At 40.8% G+C, this 20,944-nt stretch overlaps 1 protein-coding gene across 6 annotated transcripts in view; it reads left to right on the top strand.

Moving 5' to 3' along the window:
- The window catches only part of nhsl2 (NHS-like 2), a 355,128-nt gene that overhangs the window by 239,950 nt on the left and 94,234 nt on the right, over positions 1–20,944 (top strand). Inside the window, exon 1 of one of the 6 annotated variants that reach the window (XM_072595120.1) lies at positions 4,129–4,555. The exons of the other annotated variants lie outside the window; for them this stretch is intronic. Coding sequence (XP_072451221.1) covers positions 4,510–4,555 — 46 coding nt within the window. The 5' untranslated portion in view covers positions 4,129–4,509. Of the gene's footprint in view, positions 1–4,128; positions 4,556–20,944 lie in introns of those variants that run through there. 6 annotated transcript variants of the gene reach the window in all.

Genomic DNA, 20,944 nt, shown 5'->3' with positions numbered 1-20,944 from the left:
TCAACTCCTTTAGTAAACCACAGCTCTCTCACTCGACCACTTCCTCTCTGCCTGACAGATACCTACTTATCAAGGACCCGCAGCAGCTATTCCTTGAACAAGCTCCATATTTCAGTTTCCTTCCCCATCCTATGCATCCTAAATTTTGCGTAATCGCCTCACCATTGCCTTGCCCCCAGCTATAACTCTTGCCCTGTGGTATATACCTATCCTTTTCCATCTCTAAAGTAAACAAACTGAATTGTGGTCACTATCACCAAAGTGCTCACCTACTTCCAAATCTAACACCTGGTCTGGTTCATTACACAGTATCAAATCCAATGTGGCTTCACCTCTTGTTGGCCTATTTACATACTGTGTCAGCAAACCCTCAGGCACACATTGGACAAAAACTGACCCATCTAATATACTTAAACTATAGCGTCTCCAGTCAATATTTGAAAAATCAAAGACCCCATAACAACTACCCTGTTACCTTCGCTCCCATCCAGAATCAATTTTGCAATCCTTTTCTCCACATCTCTGGAACTTTTCGGAGTCCTCTAGAAAACTCCCAACAAGGTGACCTCTCTTTTCCTGTTTCTAACCTTAATCCGTACTACCTCAGTAGATGAGTCCTCATCAAATGTCTTTTCCGCCACTGTAATACTATCCTTGACTAAGAAGGCCATACCCCCCACCCCCTCCCCCCCCCCCTCCCCCCACCACCTTTTACCACCTTCCCTGATCTTGCTGAAACATCTAAACCCCGGAACCTGCAACAACTATTCCTGTCCCTGCTCTATCCATGTCGCCGAAATAGCCACAACAACAAAGTTCCAGGTACCAACCCACGCTGCAAGTTCATCCACCTTATTCTAGATGCTCCTGGCTTTGAAGTAGACAACTTCAAGCCACCGTCCTGCCTGCTGGTACACTCCTGCAACCTTGAAAACTTATTCATGACCTCACTACTCTCAACCTCCTGTACGCTGGAGCTACAATTCAGGTTCCCATCCCCCTGCTGAATTAGTTTAAAACCTCCTGTAAAGCATTAGCAAATTTCTCTCCCATGATATTGGTACCCCTCTAGTTCAAGTGTAGACCATTCTGTTTGTAGAGGTCCCACCTACCCCAGAATGAGCCCCAATTATCCAGGTAACCAGCAATACAAAGAATGTCAACACCCTCACAAAATTCCATCAGTCCTTTAATCCATATTGAGACAGCTTTACTGACCATATGTATTTATCATTTTCTCTTAGCTACAGACTATATTTTCAAATATTCAATTGTCAGAAAGTTAAAGGACACCTCAAGTTTATCTCTGACAGACATGATAAATACAGCAATCAGTCTATTTGGTACATCTACGTAGGGCAGGGGAATGGGTCTGGATGGGTTACTCTTTGTAGGGTTGGTGTGGACTTGCTGGGCCGAAGGGCCTGTTTCCATACTGTACGGAATCTGATCTAATCTAATCTAATCTAAAGGGATCATGTCTGACAATGGGCCATAATAAACAGACAAACTTTTTCATTTATGTCACATTTAGTATGCATATTTCTATGTGATAGCCTCACCAATTATCTCAGATCCAATTAATATAACTAAACAAAAGTTTCATATTGTGAAGGCATTCATCATAAAGTGCAGGATAATGAAATAAGGTTTTTGTGTTGCTATGTTACACTTAAGAGACACACCTCTGGATTTGGGCTTACCATCACCAGCAGAGATTGTGTTGGAAAGCAAATTAGGACAACCTTGTCAAGTTATCACCTCTCCAGAAGTGTAAGAGACAGAGTACAAACTTCTAAAAAACACAAAGGAGAATGCATATAGGTATGACCAACATCTTGATGCAGATCTGCCTCATCTGCATGTAGGACAGAAAGTCCAAGTCCTAAGACGTACACAGGAAACATGGGTTACCACAGAAGTTTCTAAAGTATGCAGTCAGCCTAGATCCTACAAAGTTCCAACATCAAATAGGAGGCAAACAGAAGTCGACAAGGGAACTATACAATAATACAACTGTGCACAAACTATATTCCCACAAGAGACCATCAAGAAAACATCCAAAACTCCAATATACCTACAAGTTGAGAACACACAAATGTGTAATCTAAATCTGCAACAGGATACACCATCACAAGAATTTTAAAAATGTCAAACCATTTTATGTTATGCAGAGTCTTCAATTTTTAGGTTCTAAAATGTTTTGATTAGGTTTGCGATTATCTTAATGCATAAATATTTTCACACAATACTTTTATCTTGGAATAAAAGAGGATCCAATTTGACTTTAAGAGCTCTTTCTTTATGAGCTAGATGTACTAATAAGCCAAGGACCCGGATGAAATCACATGACTAATTGCCATGTGTAGTAGAAGGAAGATGTCTGTTTTTTATAAGTGCAAGTTGTAATCTGAGCTGTTAAATAACCTTGTATGAAACTTTGACGTGAACTGAATCCATGCTAATTATGCTTTTTACGAATAATGCAAGAACTATGACAAGTTCCTTTCACATAAGTCAATTGTCTGCACCACATATTGTCAGTGCATGCTCCTTAAGCAACTAACAATATAGGCCCTGTTGCACCAACATTGCAAGAGATAAAAAATGTACCAGAACCAAATATGCAAATCCCATTAATAACCAAATCATAATCCATGTGTTCAAAAATAGATTGAAACAGATGTTTAGCTCTTCGTCTTAAATGTTAATATTTATAGAAAATTGGGGGAAATTTCAAGCTTAAAAGCTCAGGTAAATTTGAGGAAAGTATGTATAATTTGACTGTCACTATAATCATTGAGAAAACAAACAAAATCCTGAAAAACCATTAAAAAATTAATTGCAAGCTTGCAATCAATTACAGTTAATATCAGCCACATTTATTGCAAGGGTCTGATGGTGCAGTGACAGTGTTCTGTCACTGGGCCCAGTAATCCAGAAGGTCTAGGGCCAAGTCTCCCCTATCCTGGAGACATGTCGTCAACTGTATCAACAGGTTGATTTAAAAGAAAACTTTGCTGGGCCTTAGTGACAGTTTTGAAAATAGTGTATATTCATGATCACACAAAGTTGCCAACATCAGTTGTAAATGACATTCCATAATAAGTGTGAACAGTCTGTGCAAGATGAAAAGGTGACGGCTTCACTTTATGATTACATTTCATATTGTTATAATAGCATGAAGCAGAAATAATTCTGAATTCTATTTAAAATATAAAATGGTTGATGCTGATATTCTGTTTTGAACGACTTGTGGAGGTTCGTGGACGGCATGGATAGGATGGGTGAGTGGGGTCTTTTCCCTGGCGTGGGGGCATCCAGAGCTGGAGGACATGAGTTTGGGGTGGAGGGGAAGGTTATGGAGGAGTCCTGAGAGTGATGTTTTCATACAGAGGGTGGTGCGTGTGTGGGGTGGGCTGCATCTGGATGGGTGTGTGTGGGAGGATTGGTTTGGAGGGATATGGGACAGGTGCTGGCAAGTGGGACTAGATTAGGTTGGGATATCCAGTCGGCATGGACGAGTTGGATCAAAGTGTCTGTTTCCGTGCTGTACATCTCTATTACTCCATGACTCTATGTAGGACGGACAGTTCAGTATGGGCTTTTGCCCGAAACGTCGATTTCGCTGCTCGTTGGATGCTGCCTGAACTGCTGTGCTCTTCCAGCACCACTAATCCAGTATTTGGTTTTCAGCATCTGCAGTCATTGTTTTTACCTAGTTCAGTATGGGTGTTGTAGGCAATATATCCAATGTGTCAGTAACATAATAAATAATCTTTGCAAGGGCTTTCTAACACACATTCTTACATTTTAGGTATGATGAATACACTTTCTGCTTCTTTGTTAAAAATTCAATATTTTTTTAACATTGAAATGAAAACAGTTTTTATTAATTCAGAACTCCACTCCCCTCCCTCCCCAATCAGATTGAAATTATCAGGGAAAATTGGTTAAATGTGGGAATAAAAGTGCTTGTACATAAAACATTAATGAGGAGTTTATACTGTGCAGCGTGTATCACTAATAGAAGCAACATATTTCATGTCTGAGGTAGCTGCTCTCCCCTTGCTTGAAGCTTCTGGAGCTGATCATTCTTTGCTGGAGTAGCGGAGGGGGAGGGCTGCATTTTCAGCTTGTCTAATAGGAAAGGCATGGTTTCACAAGGTCTGCCGATCTCACGCAGCTTGGCCCCAGCCTAGGTCATTGTAAAAACATGTTATATCTCCCAGCAAAACCTCGAGAAGGAAAGCATATATAAGCGGGAAGGAAGGGGAACTGAGTTATGACAATGGACTGATGTAGGTTTAGCAAAACAGAGAGTTCCTGCTCGCTTCCTCTGTTCCTAAAGCCACAGATTGGAAGGGAAGTTACCGTTCAGCTGAGTTTTTTTTCCGTGTGTCCCTGTGAGCTAATGGGATCTTTTAGATTGTGGTTGCACTGTTGTGTTAACCACGCTTCTTACATGCTGACTCGGGTACTACGCTCTGGAACGTTTACACAGAGAAAATGGAGTATATTTCGGACACCTTTACCATTCCTCGCAATGTGGGAGGTAGGACTAACATTACCGGAGATTGTAAAAGAGTGCAACATCGATTTTAACAGAAATACTAACCTGTGAAATCGATCATTCATACTAATATCCTGAGATGCGTTTCTGCATGCTCATTATCCGATTCATTCAATTTCTAAAAGCAGCTTTTGGGGCATACCACAGGATGCTCCAGTAATTAAGATTAGATTATGAAACTCAAGTAGCTCTTTCCTACTCAAGTGCCCAATTCTTTCCAATCAAATGCTGGAGTAAAAGTAATAAGGAGAAATCGAAGTTGAACTCTATCGAAGAGTAGATGATTTTCATAATCTTCTCAAGGGATATCCTTTATCTTTGCGTGTTGGAGTTTTATTCTGATATTTATTCACATTAAATTGTAACAAAAATGACTGTACAATATTGTAACATGGGTGATAGCAAATAGACTGTGCAGGTGTATCTATCCCTTTTTTTACTGGACTTCAAAAGGATATAAAAACAGACTGCAGAATCGCAATCACCTATCAACGAACTAACGTCAAAATTATTCTCAATGTAGCCATGCAGTTACAGTTGATAATTCAATTTGTAATTATATTGAGGACTGTCGTGCCTTTAAAAATGTTTCCAAATTAACATCAGAAATAATGAAAATTGGGTGACCGTGAGTAGACATCCTGTGAATCTCACTGGGGTGTTGGGGGTGTGACAACTGACATTGTCAATCGACAGAACCTAACGTTTGATTCAATCACAGCAATCATTGCTATCAGGCCCTGGTTTGTATAGTTATTTCAAATATTGCTGATCAGTTTAACAAACAAAATCATTTGAAAGTATTTCAGGTTTGTCCAGAGCTGTACATTAGTCTGGGTTGTAATGTAAACTGGTCCTTTGGGAGCAACATAAAATGTTTCTGAAAGGTGTTGCTACTGCTCTAATCCTGTGGATAACTGTACTTTTAGTTATAACGAGCAGTTTGGATACAGAATGCCCCTGGCTTCTTCTCTAGCCGATACTGAGCTTAACTAAAGTAGCCTTGGTGTATCTGGGCTAAGAAGGGAAAGGTCAGTCTGGGATCATGTTGTTCATTAGTTTCATGTACCTTCACTGTAAAACCTACTTTTGTTAAAGTCAAGTGAAAACACAATCCGATTTAACCACGATGTAGATAAATAGTCTACAAATACTCACAATCTTGGCTCCACTTGGACACTCATATGTGGCTGAACTGTGGAACCTTACTATATCATCTGTTAGCATTCCAAATGAGGAATAAAACAGGCAAAAAAAAAAGTCTGGTATTTGGTCCTATCATTAATCATCTGTCATATCTTCCTCCTTTATTGAAATGTAGCCACCTTTTAATAATTTCACAAGTAGCCAGTCCAGATCACTAGAGGTGTCATCACCGTATTTAATTGATCTTCACCTGCTATCCATATACATGTTATTCCTGCCACAATCACTAAATACTGAGCAGGACCGATTTTCTTTTCTCCATTCCATTTGGGTGCTGTGGCCAGTTGTGGCACATTAATTGTCACTTGGGATTAGCTCATTTATCACAGACCAAGGATAGATTTTGTCATCTTTTTGCCTGCCTAGTACAGCAGAGACATCTGGGAGGCCTTTAATTGTACATTATTTCATGCTTACAGGTTATGAAAGACATGATCAAAATTCAAGACCTTTTTTTCCTTTAGTTTGAAGATCATTAATGAGTTGCAATAAAAACTAGAGATATTTGAGTACTTGATAGTGGACCTAGAGTAATAGAAGCTTTTGCCTTAATTCATAAAGAAAATGAAATGTGACGTCAGACATATTTAAAAAGACTAACATTGTTGTTGAATTCTGTATGAGTGGTAATAGCAGATACAAAACAGCAGATATTTATATGTTGGATGGAAAATAACACCATGGTTGCAGTATTCTGGATATAGTTTAGCTACTCTAGTGGTTCACTCAGTACCTGCAGCTCGGTGTACTACTAAAACTTGAATCTGGAACACCCTAATTTCAATCAGCCAGGACATAGATAGGGAAGGAGAGCAAAAGAAGCCATGATTCTCACTCTTTGATATCTGTTCAATTATGCCTTCTGGAAAATGACTGTGTTTCCTTAACAGTTTAAAAACAATGATTGGGCTTGTCTGTGATGCTGGAATCACTCATGAGAACTAGCCATGTAGACAAGGTACTGGAGGTATGCCAGCATCCTGAAATTATACTACAGTGTGAATTAGCTCATGAAACAAGAAGCCATAATTAGAAAACTGAAACAGAAGTGCTGGTGATGCCTAGGCTCCAAAAAACAATCTAGTATAAGATTTTAGATTAATAGATGCTGTATCAAGAGGTAGAGTAACAGCTATCTTAAAACTGGCAGTGTCCAAAGTAGAGCATTTTTGAAATGGTCCATGCATCAATTTTAATTGAGTAAAATGTTTTAAAACAAAAACTTATTTGGATACTTCAGATGGTACAGTCCTATCCAATACATACTGTGTCACTATAAGTAGGAAAGCTTGCAGGGATGGACTGGTGTTTAAGTACAGTGTGTTGTGATAGATATTGCTACTTTACTGAAAGGCTACTTCAGTTTGATCATGTAAATTGCTAAATGTAAACTGAGATATGATTGGATTGCATGAATTGATTTAGGGCTTTTTAGATCATGATTTTGTTTTAGTTGATTTAGATCAACTTGAGTGGCACAGTGGCTCAGCGGTTAGCATTGCTGCCTCACCATGCCAGCGACCAAGGTTCAGTTCCAGCCTTGGGTGATTGTCTGTGTGGAGTTTGCACATTCTCCCATGGTAAAAACAATGACTGCAGATGCTGGAAACCAGATTCTGGATGAGTGGTGCTGGAAGATCACAGCAGTTCAGGCAGCATCCAAGTAGCTTCGAAATCGACGTTTCGGTATTCCTGATGAAGGGCTTTTGCCCGAAATGTCGATTTTGAAGCTACTTGGATGCTGCCTGAACTGCTGTGCTCTTCCAGCACCACTAATCCACATTCTCCCATGTCCTTGTGGGCTTCCTCCCACAGTCCAAAGATGTGCAGGTTAGGGGGATTAACCATACCTAATTGCCCATAGTGTCAAGGATATGCAGGCTACGTGGATTAGCCATAGGAAATGCAGGGTTACAGGGATAGGCTAGGGGCCCTGGGTCTGGGTGGGAGACTCTTCAGAGGGTCGTATGGACCCAATGGGCTGAATGGCCTGCTCCAGACTGTAGAGATTCTGTGAAATTTGGGAGGATCTTTCTTCCATCAATCTTATGGGATTGATCTTCCCTGGTTTCTGCTTTCTTTTATTATTACGTTTTATATATTAATGTTTGGAATTTGTAACATTATCACTCCATGTCAAATCATTTATGATATTTTTTGTAAAATGTTGCTTCAGAGGAGCTCTAACCAGATGTCCCTCAGATCCCTCACTCACCCAGCAATGGTCAGCCAGTTGATGCAAAATTAATCCTGACTGTAAGCACTAAGACTTGGTCTGAATCATTATTACATTAGGAAAATTTTAAGAAAAGTAAGAAGAATGGAATTAAGTCCTTCACCTTGCTTCTTAAATTTAAAAATTAGCACATCACTATAGAGTTTCCTTTTGGGGAGTGCAAAAAGGTCTTTTCAAATAATGTAAATATTCTGAAAGGTGCACATTACCAGACTTTCTAGGAAATAAATCCTGTGCTTTTAACATTATCTCTGTCTTTAGAATCTCTTTTTTTGTTTCAAGTGAAATAAGGAATACTTGATGTAGCTGTAGTTTAATTTACAAGATGTACTTTCCATGTAATTACTTGATTTCGTATCAGAGCTTTACTTTCAAAGCTACAGTTTTTGTTTGAAGCCATTTTCAGCTCTTGCTAAATTGCTGACGAGAGTGGAGAGAATAGGAATGTGGAAGCCAGGAAATAGTTCTGCTAATTTTAAACTGAGACAGTGATGCTATCTAATGAGGTACACATGATTTAGTTTAAAAAAATAGAGGAAAGCAGCAGCAGAATGGAAAACTGCAATAAAATATAAAACAAAACTAAAATAAAATAAAATAATTGCAAACTGATTGTTCTGTTCACCTTTCATAAAATAGGCCTTTAAGTGCTATGATTTCATCTTTCCAGATTACCAACCCTATCATCTTCCAATTACAGCAGCGAGCTGTCCCTTTAATTGTGATTTCTCTGTGATAACCACCATTTCTAGAAGCCTGTTTCAGCTATTGATCACCATCTGGGATGATTTAAATTTGTCCTTCACAATTCTAAAACTGCCATTTGCCTTGATTTCAAAGATCTCATCAAATGTTTTTATATTGTTCAAACTGTTAAGTTTTGGAAAGGCAGATATGTGGCACAGAAACATTTTGAATCACAATCACATTTATTCCTGTCAGTGACACTGGAGTAATCAAGGTTAATTTTAGCTCCAACCAACAGAAAAATGACCACGTGAACAACAGATGCAGGCCATTCTGCACCTCGAGCCTGCTCTGCCATTGGATAAAATCATGGCTGATGTAATTGTGGGATCAAATCTACTCCATATACCCTTTAGCTCCTTTGCCACTAGCATAAGTAGAAAACAACTAGCTGATGATATTTACCTGCTTCTATTTCTGACTCCAGCCCCAGCCATCTCAGTAGGCAGCTGAGATAGAAAGATAGAGATCACATCTGTTTCAGACATAGGATTTGCAAATTGCAAGTTGTTTATGATATTTGCTATATATTCCATTTGCAATTTTGAGATGTGAATAGTATGTTAGTGGACAAACCCGTCATACTTTAAAAGACTAGGAAATGTCCACTTATTTTGATTTGGGATCAGTGAGGAGAATCGTCAGTTTACCTTCTTGTTCATAAAAGCCTTTGGTTGTCTGTTAGCTTGTTTGAGGCGTCCACTTCCCAAGGTTGCTTCCTCCACTTAGACTTCAGTTATTGGTCTGCTCAGTGTTGGGAAGGCAATTTCCTTCTCTCCCAGAACTAGTGAACTTCAGCATGGGCTGAATATCAGTATATAGATGAGGCCAAGGCTTCAAAATGATTTGGAGCAACAAATAAATGGGTGGCAGACTCTGGAACGGTAAACTGAATAATGTACCCCATGTGAAAATAGTCCAGCAGCAGTAATAATGTTAGCTAATGAAAAATGGCCATTTTCAATATGAGGTCTTGGGTCTATAAATACCCTTGGGCATCTGCAGCAGTTTATCACTTTAAATGAAAGATAAGTAGAATTTTGTAAACCTTTTTAATTTATTCAGTGTAAGTCATTATAGAATCTCTACAGTGTGGAAACAGGCCTTTTGGCCCAACAAGTCCACACCGATCCTCCGAAGAGTAACCCACCCTGACTCATTTCCCCTACCCTATATTTACCCCTACTACTGCACCTAACCTACACATCCCTGAACAGTATGGACAATTTAGCATGGCCAATTCACCTAACCTGCACATCTTTGGACTGTGTGGGAGGAAACCCATGCAGACATGGGGAGAATGGGCAAACTCCACACAGGCAGACATCCGAGACTGGAATCAAACCTGGGTCCCTGGCGCTGTGAGGCAGCAGTGCTAACCACTGAGCCACCGTGCTGCCCCATGTGAAATTCTGTGAAAGCACAATATACAGCAGATGCCAGAAAGTTGGAATACAAACAAAAATGCTATAAATATTCAGCAGGTCAGGTAGCATCTGAAGACTGACTACCTGCACCTGCTGTTTTTAATTTTGTTTTTATGATTTATAATCTGATTTGTTGTACATCCCAATACATTTCGCAAAGGTGAACCTGGAAACTGTCAAGATAGACAAAATAATTTTTAAAATCTTGCTGTTTCCAAACGTATCTTTCACTTCTAATAAATATTTTGCATTAAATTCTTTCTTTTGCTCAAGAATCCAAAAGTAAAATACGAAAGAAGAGCTTGAATGTGTGTCAGCAATGGCAGCCAAAACCAATGAAGAAATGGAATTTTCTCTCTTGTGCCAAACCCACAGGCAGTTTTGCAGTACAATGAAAATTGATTGCCATATAAAGGTTTTTTTAATAGCCGATTTTTATCACAGACCAATGTTCTTTCAGGAATCTTGGGCTCCTCCTGTTCGATTATTCACTTCCTCTACTGCCCAACCACAATTCTTCCAGAATTCTCTTTTAATCACTTATAGGTATCTGCTTGCTATTGACATGGCTGACTTTAAGAATTCATTCAGCAAAGAGCCACATCCTGCCTCTTTGGTACAGTGTATCTGTAACGTAGCATGTTCTATTTCTCTTCACCCATAATGGTGGAAATTTCTGTTCCAATAAGCAGTATGGGCATTGGCGAGAAAATTAGGAAAATATGGTGAAAGTGGAAAAATTACATTCTTGACGTTGAGGAAAACAAATCCTGATTTTTCTTCCCCTTTTAGGATTTAAAGAACGAGTTCTGAATCTCACTACTTTTTTCCATCTCATTATTGGAAAATCTCATCTCATTCCTCTGCAGCTCCCAATTCTTCCCTCCTTCCTCAAAAGACTGGATGGCTTCAAGCCAGAGCAGTAACCTGGAAGCAATATTTGTTTCTCATGTCTCCAAGCCCTCAGACAATCCTGACTTCGTATGACTATCCCTGTATGCGCCATGGACACTGACCACTTCCACCATTCACATATGCAAGCTGGCATTGTCAAACCACCAACCTCACCACATCATGGCTGTTTACAGACCAATTCACACACCATTTCAGGGCTTCACTTTGGACCTCAGGGATACTTACAGCTTGCTTCGTCTCCTAGGTTGCTGGGACATGCGTGCACCTATACAGGATGCATCCTTTGGCTCTTAACCTTAATTTCTCAGCACTCACTCACTTTGTGCTTACTTGGTGACCACCAACATCTGTGGCAAGCGTTGGTTTTTAATGTAGAATGAGAGGCAGATTAATTGGTATGCATCAGTGCACTGAACAGTCAAGGGGACAAGCATGATGGAGAGGTGAATGTGCTTGCTGGTATTGGACTTTGTAATATTCAAGTTACTAGCACTATATTTAAAACCCAGCTGAACACCATTTCAGATGCTGCAACCAGGAATTGGCCATCACATTGTTATCCTGCACCATTATCCCCAAGGATATGTTACAGAAAGGCAAGTTAACTACTTGATTCACGATAAGCTCAATGGCTATGGCTCAGTCATTAGCAATGTTGCCTCGCAGCGCCAGGGACCTGGGATCGATTCCAGCCTCGGGGTGACTGTCTGTGTGGAGTTTGCACATTCTCCCTGTGTCTGTGTGGGTTTCCTCTGGGTGCTCCCGTTTCCTCTCACAGTCCAAAGATGTGCGGGTTAGGTGTATTGGTCATGCTAAATTGCCCATAGTGTTAGGTGCGTTAGTAGGGAGTAGGTGAATGGGTCTGGGTGGGTTACTCTTCGGAGGGTTGGTGTGGACTGTTTCTGCACTGTAGGGAATCTAATCTAAGCTGGTGGAATGAAGGGCAATGCTTTTTCTTACTGATAGCCAAAGGAGAACATGGCACAGAAACAGCCAGAGCAGAGTGCAACTGAATTGTTATGTCTTAGCAGTGCACGGAGAAGGTTAATGATCTTCTGTGATCTGTAAGGGTAAAAGTCATCATCTTTTCTCTGCGACTTCACACTCACGTGGCCGCCAATCGCTCTAACTCTGCTACTGCATTCTTATCTTCCCAATGCTTGGATTACTGAGAGCTGTAATTCCCATGCATTAGTGGCTCACATCCACCTTGTCTTTCCAAACTACTAACCCTTCCTGCTCTCTGTACTTCGTACTCACTTATTAGGAATATCTCACCACTTCTCCAGCTCTTGAATCACCAGTAACTGCTCTTGCACTCACTTTCATTATATTCAGTCCCTCCCTAAGTTCATGCCTTTGACTAATATCTCCACAGTACCATGATTAACATTCCTGTAACCGTTGGACTGATTACATTTGACTGATCCCTAGACTGGAATCCAATCCCTGAACTGTTGCTGATAGTACCCTCTTTGAGGTAACTGTAATTCCCCTTCACCCAACTAAGAACTGCAACAGTTTGACATTCAACATGTCCATTTGTCTGAAGCACACGCAATGTGTTTTATTATGTATGCAGCATTGATATAGCATAATATATATAGTGACGCGTCCACACCTTGGCTGTTTGTTTAGTTCTCTTCATCCAAACAATCTTTCCTTCTGTGTGACAAAACAATGAAAGCCACAAAGGCTGGCAGCTTCCAAATAAGCACAAAGTGAATGAGGCTAAGAAATTTAAAAAGCTCTAAGATGCCCCCTAGATACATGATATACCTGTGTGTCTGTGCACACAGTGAGCTGGCAGAAACATGCAAATTGTAGGTATCCCCGAGCTCCAAAACAAAGGGTTGAAGTGCTGTGTCAGTTGGTCGAAGGGCAGGCGTGTGGATGTGGTGAGGCTGATGTTTTTTCTGTTGCCAACATGCTCAGAAAAGCATGCAGTGTGTTCTAAATGCCCAGAGAAGCAAGCAGCGAGCTGTAGCCAGGTTACCAAATAACTTTCATGTTGGATTTTGGCACAGTCCAGTTTCTTCAAGAAGGAGAGGAGAATTGGAAGCTGCTTAGAAATGAGGCTAATATGTTGTGTTATTGATGAGATGCAGATCATTGGGTTATTGATGAGATGCAGATGGAAATAAGGCAGAGATCATTTACTGGCTAGATTTTGAACTCTATATTCAAACTTTAAGGGGCATATCAGATTATATTTTTTCAACATCGAGATTCTTTCATTTTTGCCATATTTTCCAATTTTGTTTCACTATTGCCCTTGCCTCTCTAAGGAGTGGAAAATTCCACCCAATTGCTTGGATTTTTGCATCCCAGATGAGTGAAGAGATGTAAGATGTCTGCTGGTCCACTGTGCCAATCTTGAAGAAGTACCCTTAATGGCAAAATGTTCATTCCAGGGGAATGGGGCAAGATAGAATTTGACCACCACTTCTAAGTGCAGACCAAAGGTGACCTGGGCAGATTATTTAAATAACATCAGAGTATCAGTTCTATATGCCTAATCTGTCCTTAAAGAGCTTTTATGTCAATTCAAAATTTGAAACACTTTGCTCAGTTCAAATAATCATGCTGACTTAGGGTTACCTTCATGTGTGAATCTTGACTCATTTCTGCTCAAACCCCATCTCTAAAGCTAAAATTAGATCTGTTAGAAACAACCATGAGATTTCAGTTTCAGGTGCTCCAAATTGTTTTAAAAGGACTCGGACTCCAAATGACTCTACAAAAATCTAAATCTGTGTCTGCCTTGAATCTGTCTCATCTCAGAATACTAGATGTATTAAAATTCCAACGATCTTTTTAGCTCCCTGCTTTTGCTCCTGAATGAATGACCATCAATTTTAATATTATTCTCCCTGTTCTTGCTTTACTTAGTCAGAGGGAATAGTTTTCATCTATTACTCCATTATTTTATTTTCACATTTTAAGCAAATGATAGCTGGCTGTTAATTGTCTAAATTTATGCAATCTGTCCTCATAATATAATCTTCCAAAATTGGCACATGCCTGCATAGTCAATCATTTGTGGATTTATTGAAAAGTATTGATGAACAATTTGGATTAATTGTTTAAAATGGCATTAAAAAAGAGATTCGGGCATTACCTGTAGCCTTTGTTGAAGAGTTAGTTGTTTTGTTGCAAAAGGTGTGCTAAAGAATGATGATGCTAATTAAGGTTGAAGTAAATATCCATTTCATTCAGCTGTTTTGCTTTAAACTGGACACTTCCCTAAGGGCCAACTGAAGGAAAGGGAGCTGCCAGCCAAGTCAATGCTGTCGCTCAAATCCTTGACATTTGGCTGTGAACGAAGTTTCTTTGTGTCGAAATAAAATTGAAATCTGGTCCTTTGATAGACATTATTATGGCCCATCTTATTGGGAATGACCGCATACTTTGCAATATATCAATAAATACTGCATATGACTGCAGTCCTTTTGTTTATTTTTGGAGAGGTCATAGCAAACAGATGTTGCAGTACCTTAACTAAGCTGCTGCTGTCCTGTTGAAGTGTTTGTACAATGTCATGGCTGTTTTCTGTATATCAGAACTCTGGTAGATAGACACAATGATACTTTATTAACTGAGAAGGGACTCTTCTATTTTTATTAAGATTAAGGAGCTGAAGTGAAGAGTTCCTGATGCCCATGTGATTGGCATCTATAATGTTTTATTGTAGGAAACCATAAAGTATACTACATTCTATCCCAGCTAATGCCTCCTCCAACTGATGAAAATGTTGCCTTTTACACAGATACTAAAAGTCGAACAAGACCATTGTACCAAGAAGTGAGTGATAACACAAATAATAAGTCTGTTCAAATCAAGAGGCACTGGCCTCCACCGTAATTGTGGGCACTGCTCCAGTTAGATATTCAGTTCAGACTGCTGGGACCTAGATACATCTACTAACTCCAAAGGAGACTTGAAAATGTAGGTTTGGTGGTTGAAGGAATAGCAGACACAAATATTCAATTCCACAACTCTCTGAATGGTGCAAGCATGCATCTTGATGAAGATAATTGCACCATGTGAACTGATTATACAACTCTGATGTTTTAGATTCTTCAAAAGGTCCCCAAAGTGATTTCATGCCAGCCAATAAAGAGATAGATTTCCCTTGAGTGTAATAAAGACATTCTGGGTGGAATCATCTTCATGCCATGCTTCATCTTCAGACATGCGCTCTTGGTGTGGGAAGTATCTCGAGGGCTTGCCATTTTTGCCTTGTTTAATTTATTGATAAGAATAAGTTAATTGGAAGGAATGTGTAGAATTCAAGTGTAACAGCAACTTGGTCCATGTGCAATCCCCCAATATTTGGACAGTACCGCAATTAGAATTTTGACATGCTTAATACATATGTTTACAGACTATTTGATGCGAGCAATGTCTCCCAAGGTGGCTGAGGTGCATAGATAGTACAAACCATTTTAAACTTTACTTTTATAAGAGTCATCCTTGATCCTTGTGGACATTGTTCTGTAACAACAGGCCTGATTTTGTTACACCTATTTGAAGCAAAGATGGTAAGGAAAAGACTCTTCTGATGTGGTTGTCTCAAATGCTGTAGGCCTGCATTTTCAGACTACTTAATTTGGATTACAATGTATGAAGTGCTTTAGGTTGTCAGCAATGAAAATGGGAATGAATTAAGAAATGTGGTCTCAGCAGCAGCCTGTACAGTGGCATGCTCTCTAAATACAAATGTATCTTTTCATAACACTGTGAACATTGATCTCTGCCAGCAAATGGGTTGATAATAGATAAATTATCAGAATTTTATTCGAGTTGATGTTGATGACTGGTCCAATAGATTGAAGAGATTTTCTGCATAAGTGCTGCTTAGCAATTTAAGATATATTTGTTGAGCATGACCAAGGTTTTGTCCGACAGCCTGAAGGCCACCCGAAAACGTCGGCAACCCTGGAGGAAAATCTTAGAATAATTAAAGAGGTGTGTTTCCTTTTTTCTTGAGCAATTTCTTCATTAGAACATTTTCAGTGATGGGGCAAATAGATTTGAAATAATACCACAGTTACTTCACTGCCTGCAGTAGCTGTTGCTTGTGGCTACAGCTAACAGGAGGTCTACTGGAATGGCTGATCATGCTTGTCTACCTTTCGCCATCCCCACACATCCATAGAGCCCATCTGTGACCATTCTGCAATTTCTGTCTTCCAAATGCACCTAGGTTGACTGTCTTTATTTGGTCTCCATTTTCCCTTTGAAATAACTGCACAGAGGCCAATGTCCCATCACCAAGTCAACCTTTATTTACCATGCACTGGCTATGGCTAGCCAGCTCAGAGACCTTTTCTTTTAGACTACCACCTAACAGCAGGTAGTGCTTATTTAGTCCCCAGCACCCATGTCGTGTGCATGCAGGTATAGGACACCATGAAGAGCGAGTGCATAAATCTTTATTCATATTCTCCAGATTATATTTTTTCTTTTGTTTTTCTTTTTTTCCTTTCTTTTCTACCCCCACCCTACCACTTATCAGTGGTTCTTACTTTTCCCCAGCATCCACATCGTGTGTGTTCATAGGTGTCGGACGCAATGAAGAAGAACAAGTGTGTAAATCTTTATTCATATTCTCCAGGTTATATTTTTTCTTTTCTTCCCCACATTACTGCCTAACAGTGGTAGTGCTTATCTTTCACCAGCACTCATGTCGTGTGTGTGCAGATGTTGGTCACAATGAAGAACAGCAAGTGTGTAAATCTTTATTCATGTTCTCCAGGTTATTTTTTTCTCTCTCTTTTCCTAGCCACACAGAGTCAGTCCCCTGAACTGAGGCAACTCTAAATCTCCTGGTTATTTTTTTGTTGCCCCCATACTACTGACTAACTGCAGCAGTGCTTATATTTTCCCCAGCACCCATGTTGTCTGCATGCAGGTGTGAGACAAGTGAAAGACAACAGGTGTTAGGAAGAAAGGAAACACCAGAGTGGCCAGTGACAAGCAGTGCCCTTCTCATCAAAAGGGTAATGCTGCACTTTCTCAGTGTTATATATTTTTTAAAATCTTTTTTATTAAACCAATACACAGTTTACAACACAGTTAATGAGGGAGAGGAGCAGCAAAGCTAGGCTCCAAACCCTACCATTCAACCAGCTTTCAGGAAATGAGGACAAACCTCAAATCCCACTTTCAATCATCACAAAACAGTAACAAATTACATTTACAAACAAGACAGTCAAATTACATTTTTAAAAAGTGCATAGAATACAGACACCCCAGCAACCCACCGGTCCCTTCCACCTTCCGGCCACTCTAAGGCAGCCCGCTCTTACACGCCTTCCAGCTCTCGGTCCGCCGATGCCCCTTCTGGTTCACTGTCTGCTTTGACACACTTACCAACCACTTCTCGGGCAGCCCGTCCTGCTTCCCCATGTCCCCCAGGATGATAGCGATCAGGACGGCCTACCCAGGTTCCAGCTTCCCTAACCACCCTTCACACCTTCTGGCCACCTCTAGGACAGCCCACCCCGGTACCTGCCTGGAGTGACAGCGCTGAGGATGGCCTACCCACCTTCCGGCTCTCTGTCTGCCCCAACGTACCATCTGGCTCATGGACTGCCCTGACACACCTTCTGGCCACTTCTAGGACAGCCTGTCCCCTTCCCTGAGATGACTGCGCACATGGCAGCCCACAAGCCTTCTGGATTTCAGCCTGCCCCTATGCACCTTCTGGCTCTCAGCTGCTCTGACACACCAGCCAACCACCTCTAGGACAGCCCGCCCGATTACCCCTTCTCGGGACGACAGCGCTCAGAACAGCCTACCCACCCTCGGGGTCTCAGCACAGCCTATCCACCTTCAGGTTCACAGGACAGCCTACCCACCGTCCAGCTCTCATGACAGCTTTCAGGGTGACCTAGGAGCCTCCCAGCTCAGTAAGGCCTGCCAGACCCAGGGACATACAAGACAGTGCAGGTGATAACCCAACAAGCAACAAGACAGTCAATTATAACAAAGAGTCCTTTCTAGAACACAGTATCCATTACAAACAGTTCTCTTCAAAATGTAGAGTCCATTCCCAAGAACAAAATTCACTCCAGTATACGAAGTGCATTGTCAGAAATAGAGTCCGCTCCAACCTGCAGAGTCCATTGCTAAAAAGAGTCCACAATTGAGGGCAAGGTCCACTCCTGAAGGCAGCAAATGCAAACCTCACAGTACACAGGTGTTCAGTTTCCATTGCATCCTGGCTCATCCATAGAGAACCAGGCCCACTCACAGGAACACAGTACTTGTAAAGATGCAGTTAACTCATAGGGGTTTGATCCACTCTTAAAGGGAGGGTCTACTCCCAAACTCCAGGATACAGCAAGTACTCACCTCCCAGCACACACCTCCCAGGTGTTCAGTCTTTACAAAGGCCTAGTCCCAGGTTCAGGCCGACCCACAGGAACTGCTCACCTGGAAAGATGTATTTTCTCACAAGGGCTCAGTCCAAACACCAAAAACAGTGAAGTCACATACAAAAAGCAAAGAAAATTATGGCTAAGCCCTGCCACAAAATCAACATTGTCCTTTTCTCATAGTGAAAGAGAAAGGAGTAACAAACAGGCTGCAATCAGCCAGTGAAACAATCCCATAATGAGAACTGAGATACACCTGAAACACATTGACTGTGTGAATCAGGCAGTTTAGAAATCAGTCCTCACTAAAACAAAGGAATACCATTTAACACACTGGCTGAATAATTCAGCCAGTTCAGGAATTAGGATTCTTCCCCTCAGAAAAAAGCGGAAACCAACAGTAGCAGTAACACACTGACTGTGGCCCAATCAGCACAGAGTCAGTCCCCTAAACTGAGGAGACTCTAAATCTCCTGGTTACATTTTTTTCCTCCCCACACTACCACCTACCAGCAGTAGTGCTTATATTTTCCCCAGCACCCATGTTGTGTGTGTGCAGGTGTGAGACACAGTGAAAGACTCAAGGTGTACGAATCTTTTTTCAATTTCCACCACCAGGAAGAAAGGAAACACCAGGGTGGCCAGTGACAAGCACTGCCCTTCACATCAAAGGGCACTGCTGTGTGTTCTCCAGGGTTTTTTTTGGGGTGGCACTGCTGCCTCACAGCGTCAGGGACCCTGGTTTGATTCTGGTCTCTGGTGACTGTCTGTGTGGAGTTTGCACATTCTCCAAGTGTCTGCATCGGTTTCCCCCCACAATTTAAAGATATGCAGGTTCAGTGAATTGGCCGCACTAAATAGTGTTCAGGGATGTGTAGGTTAGATGCATTAGTCAGGGGTAAATTTAGAGAAATAGGCCAGGGGAATGGGTCTGGGTGGGATACTCGGAGGGTCGGTGTGGACGTGCTGGGCTGAAGGACCAATTTCCACACTGTAGGGATTCTATGATTAATCGTAAACTAAATGATATCACTTGAATGGGTCAAAAGGTTGCGAATTACTGCTGTTGCTGATACTGTTTGAAGACTGAGACTCACATTGTAGTCAGTGAAAAGCAAGTTCTCCAGGTTATATTGTCAAACAGGGTTTTCCTGATTGGCTCAGGGTTAACAAATTCAACAAAGAACCTTGTAGTTAATGAAGTCTATCAGGTTCCAATCACTATAGCCTTCTAGAAGCAATCTTTGTAGTTGTTCACTTCTGATCAAATGGCTGAATACTTTTCTCCTTCCTGAATGCCACATCTTAAGAATTATTTTGGCTTTTGCAATTTCGCGATTCTCTCAATACGTCTATAAAATTCTAACAACAGGTCATAGCATTCACATTTTAAAGGTCTCAATTTTCTTCCACAATTTTTAATTGTTAGCAAGGTTTCTGATGCATACAGGAGAATGCAAGGATTGCAGAATCTTATGAACTTTATTTCTTAATTATTACAAGCTTGTTTTTCTTGTTGTTATCACATCTTTCATGCTCCCAAAATTACATTTGGCTATCCCTATTCTTTTTCTGACTTTTGTTATTGCATTTGCCTTTTTCTTTGTAAATTTGTCCGAAATAACTTCTCTCTCACTGTGGGTGCACCGATAACGCCATAGTTCAACATGATGGTTCATCACCAACGTTTCCAGCGATATTAGGAATGCACAATAAATATTGGCCTTACCAGTAATGTCCATAGTCCATGGAAAAATTTTAAAAGACCGATGTTACCAACTGGAATGCATTGACTGAAAGGATAGTAGAAATAAATTCAATAATAAAATAAGGAAGGGCATTCTTCAAATTCTGGAAAGGAAAATTATCCACAGGGCTAAGGGAAAGGAGCAGAGGTATGGAACTAATCAAACACTCCTTCGAAGAGCCAACAGAGGGCTGAGGGGTTTAATGCCTTCTTGTGTTTAGGCAAGAGTTGTCCAGTCAGATAATGAAAAGTTGATTTACTTTACAGTTAGCGTGAGAATGCAGGAAACCACAAGAAGCCAGGTGTTGGATGACCGGGGGAGTTGGAAATGCAATCTCACGCAATGAAACTTTGAGGAATAGTCCAACTGCCATTGGCAACTTTGTTAATGCATAAATGAATATACAAATCTAGATGAAGGAACCGAGGGCATTCTCGCTAAGTTTCCAGATGATACAAAGATAGGTAAAGGGACTGGTAGCATTGAGGAGGTGGGGAGGCTGCAGAAGGATTTGGACAGGTTAAGAGAGTGGGCAAAGAAGTGGCAGATGGAGTACAACGTGGGAAAGTGTGAGGTTATACACTTTGGCAGGAAGAATAGAGGCATGGACTATTTTCTAAATGGGGAGAAAATTCAGAAGTCTGAAGTGCAAAGAGACTTGGGAGTTCTAGTCCAGGATTCCCTCAAGGTAAACTTGCAAGTTGAGC

This window comes from Chiloscyllium punctatum, chromosome 25, assembly GCF_047496795.1.
Source record: "Chiloscyllium punctatum isolate Juve2018m chromosome 25, sChiPun1.3, whole genome shotgun sequence".
NCBI classification, from domain to species: Eukaryota; Metazoa; Chordata; class Chondrichthyes; order Orectolobiformes; family Hemiscylliidae; genus Chiloscyllium; species Chiloscyllium punctatum.
Note: the sequence above shows the minus strand (reverse complement) of the source record. Positions and strands in the feature narration are given on the sequence as shown.